The sequence below is a fragment of the Marmota flaviventris genome, chromosome 8, assembly GCF_047511675.1.
Source record: "Marmota flaviventris isolate mMarFla1 chromosome 8, mMarFla1.hap1, whole genome shotgun sequence".
In the NCBI taxonomy this organism is placed as follows: domain Eukaryota; kingdom Metazoa; phylum Chordata; class Mammalia; order Rodentia; family Sciuridae; genus Marmota; species Marmota flaviventris.
In genome coordinates, this window is record NC_092505.1 from 123,840,051 (window position 1) to 123,853,511 (window position 13,461).

Sequence of the window (13,461 nt, forward strand, 5' to 3'; positions counted from 1 at the left end):
AAATCTTTGTGTATCTGGTCCAGTGTTGATGAACCTTATGCCACATTAAAAAGAGTTAATCGTAGAATAAAAACTCAAACATATACTTGTGATCCTCCTGCCTCAGCCTCCTGAGTTGCTGGGATTACAAGTGTGTACTAAAGTATTTCTTATTTAAATTTGTACCATTTATTAGGTATATGTATTCCTCTATAGGAAGTTTTTTTAAAAAATATTTTTTTAGTTGTAGTTGGACACAGTACCTTTATTTTATTTATTTTTATGTGGTGCTGAGGATTGAACCCAGCGTCTTGCACATGCTAGGCTAGTGCTCTACTGCTGAGCCCCAGCCCTAGCCCCTAGGAAGTTTTTTTTTATTGTGGACTCTGGCTGTTTGTGCATTATAAATAACTTATTAGGATAATATTTTTAGAATAGAGAGGAATTCCTTAAGTGAGATAAGAGCTAGTTTTGTCTGTGCCTAGAGTAGTCACAGAAGTCTTTTTGGTATAGTAATTACATGTGTTATGATTTTTAAAAATTGTTGTGCATTTATGAATATTGAAATAAACCTGGTATGGCTATTTATGGAGGCCCATGTTTGTAATCCCAGGTACTGGGGAGGCTGTGACAGGGGGGTTTTAAGTTCAAGGCCGGCTTCAGCAATTTAGACCCTAAGCAATTTAGTGAGACCCTATATCAAAAGAAAAATAAAAAGGTCTGGGGATGTACCTTAGTGGTTAAACACCTCTGTGTTCAATCCCCAGTACCGAAAGAAAGAAAGAAGCTTGGCTTGTAATTTAAAAATTTGTTTATAGAGATATGCTAAGTATAAATAAATATCTTATTTATAGTTACATTGAAAATTAAGATTGTAGATCTGCAGTTTAAGAAACACTAATGAACACAAACATGTTAAGAATAAATAATCAGGGCTGGAGATGTAGCTCAGTGATAGAGTGCTTGTCTAGCATACCTGAGGTCCCCAGCACTGCAAAACAATACTAATCAAAAAAAACAATGCTAAGCAGGAAGTGTGAATCAGGCGGTATAGCGATACCAGACTTCAAACTATACTACAGAGCAATAGTAACAAAAACAGCATGGTACTGGTACCAAAACAGGCAGGTGGACCAATGGTACAGAATAGAGGACACAGAAACCAATCCACAAAACTACAACTATCTTATATTTGATAAAGGGGCTAAAAGCATGCAATGGAGGAAGGATAGCATCTTCAACAAATGGTGCTGGGAAAACTGGAAATCCATATGCAACAAAATGAAACTGAATCCCTTTCTCTCGCCATGCACAAAAGTTAATTCAAAATGGATCAAGGAGCTTGATATCAAACCAGAGACACGCCGTCTGATAGAAGAAAAAGTTGGCTACGATCTACATACTGTGGGGTCGGGCTCCAAATTCCTCAATAGGACACCCATAGCACAAAAGTTAATAACTAGAATCAACAAATGGGACTTACTCAAACTAAAAAGTTTTTTCTCAGCAAAAGATACAATAAGAGAGGTAAATAGAGAGCCTACATCCTGGGAACAAATCTTTACTCCTCACACTTCAGATAGAGCCCTAATATCCAGAGTATACAAAGAACTCAAAAAATTAGACAATAAGAGAACAAACAACCCAATCAACAAATGGGCCAAGGACCTGAACAGACACTTCTCAGAGGAGGACATACAATCAATCAACAAGTACATGAAAAAATGCTCACCATCTCTAGCAGTCAGAGAAATGCAAATCAAAACCACCCTAAGATACCATCTCACTCCAGTTAGATTGGCAGCCATTATGAAGTCAAACAACAACAAGTGCTGGCGAGGATGTGGGGAAAAGGGTACACTTGTACATTGCTGGTGGGACTGCAAATTGGTGCAGCCAATTTGGAAAGCAGTATGGAGATTTCTTGGAAAGTTGGGAATGGAGCCACCATTTGACCCAGCTATTCCCCTTCTCGGTCTATTCCCTAAAGACCTAAAAAGAGCATGCTACAGGGACACTGCTACATCGATGTTCATAGCAGCACAATTCACAATAGCTAGACTGTGGAACCAACCTAGATGCCCTTCAATGGATGAATGGAAAAAAAAAATGTGGCATTTATACACAATGGAGTATTACTCTGCATTAAAAAATGACAAAATCATAGAATTTACAGGGAAATGGATGGCATTAGAGCAGATTATGCTAAGTGAAGCTAGCCAATCCCTAAAAAACAAATGCCAAATGTCTTCTTTGATATAAGGAGAGTAACTAAGAACAGAGTAGGGTCGAAGAGCATGAGAAGAAGATTAACATTAAACAGGGATGAGAGGTGGGAGGGAAAGGGAGAGAGAAGGGAAAATGCATGGAAACGGAAGGAGACCCTCAGAGTTATACAAAAGTACATACAAGAGGAAGTGAGGGGAAGGGGAAAAATAATACAAGGGGGGCAAACGAATGTCAGTAGAGGGGGCAGAGAGAGAAGAGGGGAGGGGAGGGGGGATAGTAGAGGATAGGAAAGGCAGCAGAATACAACAGACACTAGTATGGCAATATGTAAATCAATGGATGTGTAACTGATGTGATTCTGCAATCTGTATATGGGGTAAAAATGGGAGCTCATAACCCACTTGAATCAAATTGTGAAATATGATATATCAAGAACTATGTAATGTTTTGAACAGCCAACAATAAAAAATTAAAAAAAAAAAAAGAAAAAATGAGTCAAGGCCAGGCATAGTGGCACCAGCCTGTAATTCCAGTGGCTCGGGAGGCTGAGGCAGAGGATCACGAGTTCAAAGCCAGCCTCAGTAAAAGTTAGGTGTTAAGCAACTCAGTGAGATCCTGTATCTAAATAAAATATAAAATGTGGCTGGGGATGTAGCTCAGTGGTCGAGTGACCCTGAGTTCAATCCCCAGTACCCCTCCTCCCCCCAAAAGAGTCAAGGCTCTAAACTGAGCTCCTCCTTGGTATCCAAAAAGAATGTGTAAGCTGTATGCCCTCATTAAAGGTGAACTATATTCACCTTTCCTTCCAACCTTAATTTCTACCCATTAGATTGTGCTTGTGGTTTGTTTTTCACTGTAAGCACAATTCTAATTATACTATGAATACTGGTTTCTATTTTACTACTTCCATACCATTTATTAACATCACACACTTGATAAACTTCAGTTTAAATGACTAAATACCAAGCCATAAAGTGGATGTATCAGTTTGTGAATTATTGCTTTGTGTTTGAACAGTTGGGTTACTTGGAATTTTTAAATATTTATATATTTTGATTTATACATGAACTTTTTTCTCTACTTTAGGCTTTAAATAGATACATTACAGAGCTGGGATTACTACTGGGTTAGCAAGTATAAAAGTTTGGAAGGATCAATTGCCTATTTGCAGATGTTTTCTGAAAACAATTTAGAGAACTGTCTTCAATATGAGAGGATAAATTTTAAATTTTGTTTTACTTTAAATGATAGGGCATATACTATTTTAGCTATTCTTCAATAACTTGTGGAATTACTTAGAGATATATCTTATCTAGAATTACAGTAATTCAGACAAAATAATATTTTCTTAAAAATGAAGTTTTACACTGTTCAGTTTTTCTATAATTAAGGCTCATTTGTTGTCATGAGCATGTAGGGAGTGGGAATTGAGACCCAGACACATCCCATCACTTGAGTTGCCTCTGAATGAAACTTAGAGTTGCAGTAGCAAATGAAGTGCTCATTCCAAGCATGACTCCTTCTAGGCTAAGATTTCTTTCTTTCTTTCTTTCTTTTCTTTTTTTTTTTTATAAATAGTTACCTTTCTTCTAATTATATGATGTTGTAGATAAGACATGTGGGATAAATACCCTCATTCCTAATTTTTAAGAATTATTATTTTGGTCTTTTTAAAAAAAATTTCATCTGTGATTTTCCAAAGTAGCTTTTGGTTGAATTTGGGTCATAATTACACTTTTAAGGATTTAGTTGAGCCATTTGTCACTGCTGAAGTTCTTATGCCCTCTGATAACTTCCTTGAAAAGTCATTGTCATAGTTTTTAAAACTGCTTGTTCTTAGCCTTTGATCTTTTGCTTTCATGCTTAAACAAAAGAATGATAGAAAAGTGAATATCTTGTAAAGACAGATGATTCTGTGAAGTACATTTCCTAAAGAGAGTGAGAGGATTAGGGGAGAGGGGAAAGAAAGAAAAAGACCGAAAATGAGGGAAAATATGCTATATGATAATTTCTTTGTGGGGGTAGGAGAGGGACTTTGGTCCTGGCTGTGTCCATTGTCTCTTTGTCTTCCTGGATCATTTACTTAATCTCTCTGGGTTTTTGTTTTCTTATCTTTAAAATGGGAAATGTGTTTGACTCCTAAAACACTGACCAACCTGAAACTCAAAGGCTGGACTCTTGTGTATATGTGGTGCCCCCTTATAAATAATGGTGACTGAGGGAAATAAGAAACACTATATTTTATTTTTAACTTAGTAGCAATAATTTTGTTTCCTAATATATCTCTACAGAACAAGATTTGTTGTTTTTTTTTCTTCAGAAAACTGTAGATTTAACACTACCAATCTGCTGGTATTTCCAGCTATTTTGGGTGATTTCATCATTTGATAAAATAAGATTTGTTACCCCTTGGTCTGTTACCTCATTAATTTAATAACTGCATCACAGTTTTAGGTTTGACACAGGGCATGTTATTTTTATTATAGCACACCACATTTTGTGAGTTTGGCCCCTCCATCAATAACCTACCCTGAAAGGTCATACATGCTGCAAGACATCCTCTGGTTTTAGTTTGACCATCCTTTCGATACATTTTTTTTTTTTTTTTTTTTTTTTGAACCAGGGATTGAATCCAGGGACGCTTGACAACTGAACCACATTCCAGCCCTTTTAAAATTTTATTTAGAGATAGGGTCTTGCTAAGTTGCTCAGGGTCTTGCTGAGTTGCTCAGGGCCTTGCTGAGTTGCTGAGGCTGGCTTTGAACTCATGATTCTCCTGAGCCACTGGGATTACAGGCATGCACCAGTGGCACCTGGCTCCATCAATACATTTATTAACCCTAAAATTTGAAAAGTAAGAGCTAGTTTTCTCAAATCTGTTAGAGAACTAAGTTTTCTTGGGCTGGGATTGTAGCTCAGTGGTGGAGCGCTTGCTTAGCATGTGTGTGAGGTACTGGGTTCGATTCTTAGCACCACATACAAATAAATAAGTAAAATAAAGGTCCATCAACAACTAAAAATACATATTTTTTAAAAAGGAAGAAAAAAAAGAACTAAGTTTTCTTGACTTAGAGCTTCTTATATACCCCTTAATTAGCCAAAGACAACCCAGCCAGAAACATATAAGAACCCCTTTGATTGTCTTGATTTTCAAGTAGAAATGTGTTGTGAGGAAGGATTTTTTTCCTGGTAAGCACAGGCAACTGTAAAGCTAAAGGATAGAACTTGCCTTTATGATGTGCTTTAATATGTCACATGAGGCTGTGAGTACAGCTCAGCTTTCATAGTATGCATGAGACCCTAGGTTGGATCCCTAGCACCCGGAAAGGGGAAAGGAAAAAAAAAAAAGAAGGGAAGAAAAAGATGTAACAAGAAAAATACTTAGACTTTACAATGCGTTTTACCATTTTAAAAATTTTAAGATTTTTTTTGTAGTGAAATACAGCATTTTGAAAAGAGCATAAAACATAAATATTTAGCTTAATTAATTCTGAAATGAGTAATTTATTCTTTAATATATTAAAAATAATAGCTATCCTGATGTGGGAGTTCCCCATTGTCTAAATTTGATGGAGAATGCCATAACATGAAAGCAAGCAGTTCTATAGTGGAACATCAGTTAAAAATACATCATTTTTGGCAATGCCTGTAACATTGCGGAATCGCAATATAGTGAGGGTTTCATATTTAAGTTATAGGTGAGACCTGTATCATGTTTCTCATAACAGGTGAGGAGATTATAGGTTTTAAACATGCTGATATCAGGCAAAGCCTGATCTGTAGTAATGGTGATGCAATCAGAACTCTGTTAATATTTTCCTACTTTATTCTTTTATAGAAAAATGTACATACTCAAGGTATAGATTGATTTTGGTAAAACTGTGTGAATTGATTTAAATATCTGAGTTAAGTCATTTCAAACTTCTTAAGAAGTTCTAGATGTAGATATATATGGCATTTCATTTGTGTATTGGTAAAAACATTTTACATAATGTTGGAGATATTGGAGTACTGCAAGGACTTAAATACATGCTTGGAAATGTGTTGACAAGACAAACTTTAATTCTGCCGAAGGGCATGGTATCAAAGAACATCCAGTAAGTAAGTGCACCTGGGTAGGCAATCCGCCAGCTTTTATCCCTAATGCAGTACTGCCCCTGCTTTGATAGGAGGAGCATGGGGTTACAATCTAGCTAATTTTCAAATTAGGATGTGCAAAGGGAAGGGCCATAATTAAAATGGCTACAGTTGGATCTTATATGCCAATTGAGGCTAAATGCTGTATTCTGAAAAAGGACTACGGAACTTTCTATTTCTCAGTCATAATGTCACTTTTTAAATAATAATAATAATTATTATTATTACCATGGATTAAACCCAGGAGCGCTTCACTAGAGTCCCATCCCCAGACCTTTCTATTTTTTATTTTTTAGAGACAGGATCTTGCTAAATTGCTTAGGGCCTCACCAAGTTGCTGAGGCTGACATTGAACTTGTGATCCTCTTGCCTCAGCTTCCCAAGCCGTTGGGATTACAGGCATGTACCACTGTGCTGCGTTCATAATAACGATTTTGGAGGCTATATATGGCATTAGACTAGGTGCTAAATGACTAGATTGAAGGCTATATAGTTTAATATTTCCTGTAGAGCATGATTTAAACTATACTTTTATTTTACTTAAACCACATTTTAAGTATCTGGTATAATTGTTCTACCAGCAAATTCTATAGAATTTTTTATTCACTGTTTCATTTAACCATAAATAAATATTCATCGAGGGCTTAATATGCTTGAGGCACACAGAGAAATACCAGTGGGAGGTTCCAGGAATCCAGAAGTATAAAAGAGTCTCTCAGGAGACATGGATGTGAGGACATGGTAAGGAGAGAGACTAATGTGTTTCAGGTAGGAGGTAGTAACGAATATGGGAATTGCTGGCAAGTACCAGTATTTCAGCATGACTGTACATATATGTTGTGTTAAGTGACTGATTTAGACAAGAAGAAGAGTAGGAGCTCAATTGTGATGCATTTTCAGGTTTCATTTTTATATATAACCATGTCATCAAAAAATTCTGGAATCCACCTCAGTGCTTTTTCCACTAATAGCCCAGAAGTTTAGAGTTTCATGTCTAGAAAGTTGATGGGATTGGTGATGAAATGCCTACATAGCCTGGAAAAGATGGCTGCTTTGGTCTCTGCACATTAGGATGCTTTACTGTTTCCAGCTGTGTGGTAAGGGTTAGATCCCAGGGTTGTGTTTGTATAGTTTCATTCTTCTATTTATTGTTTTTCTGTTTTGATACTGGGAATTGAACCCAAGGGTGCTTTGTCATTGAGCTACATTCCCTATCCCCTACCCTCTTTATCTTGAGCTACTGTCTCACTAAATTGCTGAGGCTGGCTTTGAACTTGTGATCCTCCTGCCTCAGCCTTCCAAGTTGCTGGGATTACAGGCCTGTGCCATCATGCCAGCTCATGCTCCTGTATTATTATTTATATTGTTTGAGTGATTTGGTTTCAGTTGAGAGAGTCTTGCCAAAAACAAGGAGTAGATGTAGGTCAGTATGATTGTCATTTTGTGACAGATGGCTGATGTTTCATAAGCTCTGTGTGTGTGTGTGGGGGGGGCGGGTGTCTAGGGATTCAACCTAGGGCCTCACCCATGTTAGGCAAGTGCCCCACTACTGACACTGAGCACCCCCAGCCCTCATCAGCCTTCTTTATTTTAAAGGCTAACTTTGTTTTTCATCTCAGCTTTTGTTAGTAACTCTTAAGTCATAGTACTTGCTCTGACTTGTTCAGGAGTTGACTTTCCTCTGTGTTTGTCTTTGCATGGTGGTATTTGAATATGTGAAAGCATCTTTTTTGATGCAGCCTGTTTTGATTCAGCAGATACTTATTGAATACCTATTACATGCAAGGTTTAGAAATTCCTCCACTGAAAACAACTTCCAAAGGCTGCTCTGAAGTGATTTGCCTAAAGATTCCAGGTCTAGTGACATTGCGACATGTGATGACTTTGTGTAGTTTTGTTCTCAGCTATGAAAATTTATTGGTTTAGAGTTCCTAAATATGTAGAGATTTGTCCATATACTGCAATGAGAAACCAGAACTTAAAAAGCATGGGCTGAGCCCACAAGGAGCTTATAGTCAATCCATATTTAAAATTTCCAGATTATTCAAAGATAGTTTTTTATAATTAACTTGTTCAAATTAACACTGGGTCTGGCCATGTCTTCTTTTAAAACTTTTTATTGGTGCATTTTAATTATATGTAATAGCAGGGTTTATTGTTACACATACAGGCACGTAGTGTGACAATATAATTTGATAATTTTCATTCCCCAGTACCTCACCTTGTGGCTCTATCTTCTAAATGCTCTTTTAGTCTTTAACAGGTCTTCTACCACCACCTAACCCCTGTTCTTGTTATTGATTAGCTGGATAAACTTTATCTTTAGATCTGTCGAACATCCCACATTTTACACTTGGCTGATTACTTCGTTCAAGTGTTTAACTTCTTACTGTATTTCATATAATTTCAGCTGATATAGATCAGCTTTAGAGGCTCTATTAGACCCAGATTCAGTTTTGTTTTCTCAAAGAAAAGTATAGGAATGGGTAAGTACTTCTTGTTGCCAGTACTTTGTAAGAAGCATAGTGTTCGGTGCTCTCATTTTCTGTGATGTTAAGATCAATCAGAGGTTCATGTGTTGTCAATAAGATAAATTTATTGGAAAGTTTCTTATCATCCTTTCACTCAATATTACTGTTTTTTAGAATCTATTAATGATTTTTGTCTAGATTCATTAATCATTAGAGATTACAAAATGGTTATTTTTCTAACTAAGAAAAAGACAAACTTAACCCTCGTTTGTAATAATTTTACTCAAATAGAGTTAGTACTAGCAGGCTATATGTTTGATTTACTTTCTTATTCTTTATCAGTTTTTAAAATAATGAGTCAGTGATGTCTTAGCCGTCTCCAATAGTGACCAATGAAAAGTTTGGGTTTGTTGTTGTTGTTGTTGGATCATTATGAACTCATTTTTTAAAATGTATTTGATGTGTTTTCTATTCATGAAAGTTAGAATGGCCAGAAATGTGTCAACTAGGGCTGGGGTTGTGGTTCAGTGGTAGAGCACTTGCCTAGCATGTGCGAGGCGCTGGGTTCGATTCTCAACACCACATAAAAATAAATAAATAAAATAAAGGTATTATGTCCAACTACAATGAAAAAAATATATATTAAAAAAATGTGTCAACTTGTTAGGTGCATTGGGGCATACCTGTAAACTGCAGCTTCCTGAGAGACTGAGGCATGATGATTGAAAAAATAAAAAATAAAAAACAAAGTTGATTTCTAAATTGACATGACCTTCATGATTTAAATAAATGGGATTTGAATCTTGGTTTATTTAATTTTTTTTGTTATGTAACATACATGTATAGTGATATATTTTATAATTATAATTTATTTCAAAAACCACATTTTAGGGCTGGGTTGTGGCTCAGTGGTAGAGCACTTGCCTAGCATGTGGGAGGCACTGGGTTTGATTCTCAGCACCACATATAAATAAATAAACGTCAATCAACAACTAATAAAATATTTTTTAAAAAAACCACATTTTAATCATTTCTTTCTATTTATTTATTTACCAGGGATTGAACTCAGGGCACTCAATTACTGAGCCATATCCTCAGCCCTATTTTGTGTTTTAATTAGAGACAGGGTCTCACTGAGTTGCTTAGTGGCTCACTTTTGCTTGAGGCTGGCTTTGAACTCCTGGTCCTCCTGTCATAGCCTCCTGAGCTGCTGGGATTAGAGGCATGTGCCACTACACCCGGCTTCAAAAGTAACACATTTTTAAATTAGCTTCCTATTAATGTTATTGGTTATGTTGAAATCCAAAGACTAATTATGGATTGGTGGGCTTTATCATATATGTATACATATATAAACTTTTTTGGTACTGGGTATTGAACCCAGGAGTACTTTACCACTGGGCTACATCCCAGCCCTTTTTATTTTTTATTCTGAGACAGGGTCTGAGTTGCCTGGGCTAGTTTTGAACTTTGGATCGTCGTGCCTTGGCCTTCCAAGTAGCGGGGATAATTGGTATGCTCCTCGTTTGTCATATTTTAATATAAAATTTGGCTAATCACTGTTTTTGCTGTGTTTTATTTTCTGATTTCTAGGGCCCCATGGTTATGAATGTGCTTCAGTTTCATGATGCCTCCTGCTATGGCAGACGTTCTTGACATCTGGGCAGTGGACTCACAGATAGCATCTGATGGCTCCATACCTGTGGATTTTCTTTTGCCCACTGGGATTTATATCCAGTTGGAGGTACCTCGGGAAGCTACTATTTCTTATATTAAGCAGGTATGTTAATAATTAAAATTTCTAAAGATTTAGTTTACCTTCTATGTCACTTAGGGAGAAATGAGATTTTATTATTAAGAAATGTGATTATTGTAAATTTTGTGGTAAATTTGAGAGAAGTTTAACCTTTAAGTCATTTTAAAGATTTCGATATATGCCCTGTCTTTTATGGATATATCAAACATGCTTGTTCTCTCTCCCACTTTTATAAGGGAGTTTACTTCTCTGTTCATGTTTCCCCACTCAAATCCTTCCTATAGATTCCTTCCTAGCTCTTTTTTTCCCCCACTTTAAAATGCAGGGAATTGAACTTAGGGCACTCTTCCTACTGAGCTACATCCCTAGTCCTTTTTATTTTTTAATTTTTACCAAAGCTGGCCTTGAACTTGTGATCCTCCTGCTTCAGCCTCCCATGTCACTGGAACTACAGATGAGTGCCTCTGTGTCTGTTGCTCCCCACTTTTAAATTGTTTTTAATCCATTATGATGACTGAATTAAGAAAAATTGGCTTGTGTTAGGTAGTTTGAAGTGTTTGTTCAGGTTATTGAAACTGTCAAGAAAGTTGAGTTAAAAGTTTTTCTAGTTACTGTCCTTGAGCCTAGTTACACTTGTTTTTTCATGTTCTTTTTGGTTGGTTTACCCCAGTCCAATTCCAATTCATGATAATTCTGGGGAAAGAGTTTTCTGCTGAAGTCCAGCCCAGGGTTATTTTATTTTAAATGAGTACTATGATAAACCTCTTTAAAGCTCTTGACTTTGGATAAACCCCTTTAACTCTTTTCCAACCTTCTTCATCACGGGGACATGGGAATTCTAAAACAGCATGATTGCTGAAGTTAAAAAGAAAATACAGGTTGATTTAGGTACCATATAGGTACAGAGAACTGTTATTTTTATAGTCTGAGTGGTAACTATGGATTCCTCTAACTATAACTGACACTATTTATTAATCCTCCTCTTTTTTTAAGTTGTGAAACATACATGAAAAAATTTACTGTTTAACCATTTATTTATTTTTTTTGTGGTGCCAAGGATCGAATCCAGTGCCTCACATGTGCTAGGACTGAGCTACAACCCCAACCCATGAAATGGTGTTTCAGTGTGGTTTTTATATGCATGTCCATAATGATTAATGATGTTGAGCATCTTTTCATGTATTTATTGGCCATTTGTATGTTTTCTTTGGAGAATTATCTTTAACACTTTTGTCAATTTTTAAATTTTGTATGTTTTTTTTTAATTGAGTTGTAGGAGTACATGAACACTTGACCTGTTTTTTTTTCTTTTGTTGCATACATATGCTTTCTCCTATTTGTTTTATGTAGAGTGAACCTAGGTTACAAGTTTTACTGTAGGTCTATAATAGTCATCTCCTGGCTTTTGTCAAAATGTGAAATCCTTCTTTGTGTTTTGTATCGTGAACTTATTTTACATTATGTCATCCAGGAAACATGGGAGGAGATGATAGATTGACTTTTCTCATCATGATAGGGCAGAGTTAGTGAGTATACCCATGATGAATAGTAAAGAATGCAGGACAAACATAATTTAAATTTTGTATGAGGATGATGATGTATGCTTTAAATTTTATTTTTTTATTAGAAGTTATTTATAATGTTTACAGAAATGTTCAATTAAAAGTCCTCATTGATTCTTAATCCTCATAGATAATTTGCTTTTAGTATTTTTATCTATGATGCATATCTCATTCACTGTGCTGTTATATTATTTTACAAACATGGAATAATACTATACACACTGTCTTGTAATTTGAAACTTACATATATCTGATATGGCTTTCCATATCTGAATGTATTTCTATTTTATTTCAAAGTTTGATAATATTCTGTAGTTTACTTAGCCAGTCCTTCACTGCTAAGCATTTGGCTTTTCTGTATAATTTGTTGTTTTTACAAACACTGCTATGGTGGGCATTCTTGTACATGTATCTTTGAAAATTTATGCCAGTGTTTCCATACCACATAAGGTCTTACTCTTGTTTTCTGCAGATGTTATGGAAGCAAGTTCACAATTACCCAATGTTTAACCTCCTTATGGAAATTGACTCCTATATGTTTGCATGTGTGAATCAAACTGCTGTATATGAGGAGCTTGAAGATGAAACACGAAGACTCTGTGATGTCAGACCTTTTCTTCCTGTTCTCAAATTAGTGACAAGAAGTTGTGATCCGGCGGAAAAATTGGATTCAAAAATTGGAGTCCTTATAGGAAAAGGTAATTTAAAAGTTCTTATGAATTCTTATGAGTGTGTATTGTAATATATATAAACATGTTTATTTTAAGATATTACTTTTCAAAGTATAGTTTATGCACCAATGTTGGTTACCAGTTTGAGATAATGTAAGTACAGAATTAAGAATAAATATTTAGAAACTCCTCTAGCATTGTGATATTGCTACACACCCAAGGCTTATATATATATATATATATATATATATATATATATATATATATATATATATATTTTTTTTTTTTTTTTAAACTAATGATTTTGTGTGTGTGTGTGTGTGCTGCTGGGATTGAACCCAGGGCCTTGTGCACAGGAGGCAAGCGCTCTACCAGCTGAGCTATATTCCCAGCCCCATCTAATAATTATTTTTATTTTACACAAGTGTTGGTCTTTGATGAACTAGAAAGAGAAAAAAAAAATTGTTTCTTTACCTCAGGTAGTTCAAGCCAACTTTTATTTTTTAAACAGACATTCTTTTTTTTTTTTAAAATGATTTTTCCTCTGTAATATACAACTCTGCATGCTAAGACTTTAAGATACTTAATGTTTTCATAAGTAACTGATGTTTTTGACAGATTTTACTTCTTAACTGACATTATCTTTAATTGGAATT

At 35.6% G+C, this 13,461-nt stretch overlaps 1 protein-coding gene and 1 non-coding gene across 3 annotated transcripts in view; one reads left to right on the forward strand and one right to left on the reverse strand.

Moving 5' to 3' along the window:
* The window catches only part of Pik3cb (phosphatidylinositol-4,5-bisphosphate 3-kinase catalytic subunit beta), a 134,636-nt gene that overhangs the window by 38,675 nt on the left and 82,500 nt on the right, over positions 1-13,461 (forward strand). For both annotated transcript variants that reach the window (XM_027933684.3, XM_071615609.1), the window contains exons 3-4: positions 10,410-10,596; positions 12,607-12,832. In XM_027933684.3, coding sequence (XP_027789485.3) covers positions 10,426-10,596; positions 12,607-12,832 — 397 coding nt within the window. In that variant the 5' untranslated portion in view covers positions 10,410-10,425. The remainder of the gene's footprint in view (positions 1-10,409; positions 10,597-12,606; positions 12,833-13,461) is intronic.
* On the reverse strand, positions 4,523-4,594 carry LOC114091588 (small nucleolar RNA SNORD65). Its single transcript, XR_003582522.1, has one exon. It is a non-coding gene; the product is annotated as a small nucleolar RNA SNORD65 (small nucleolar RNA).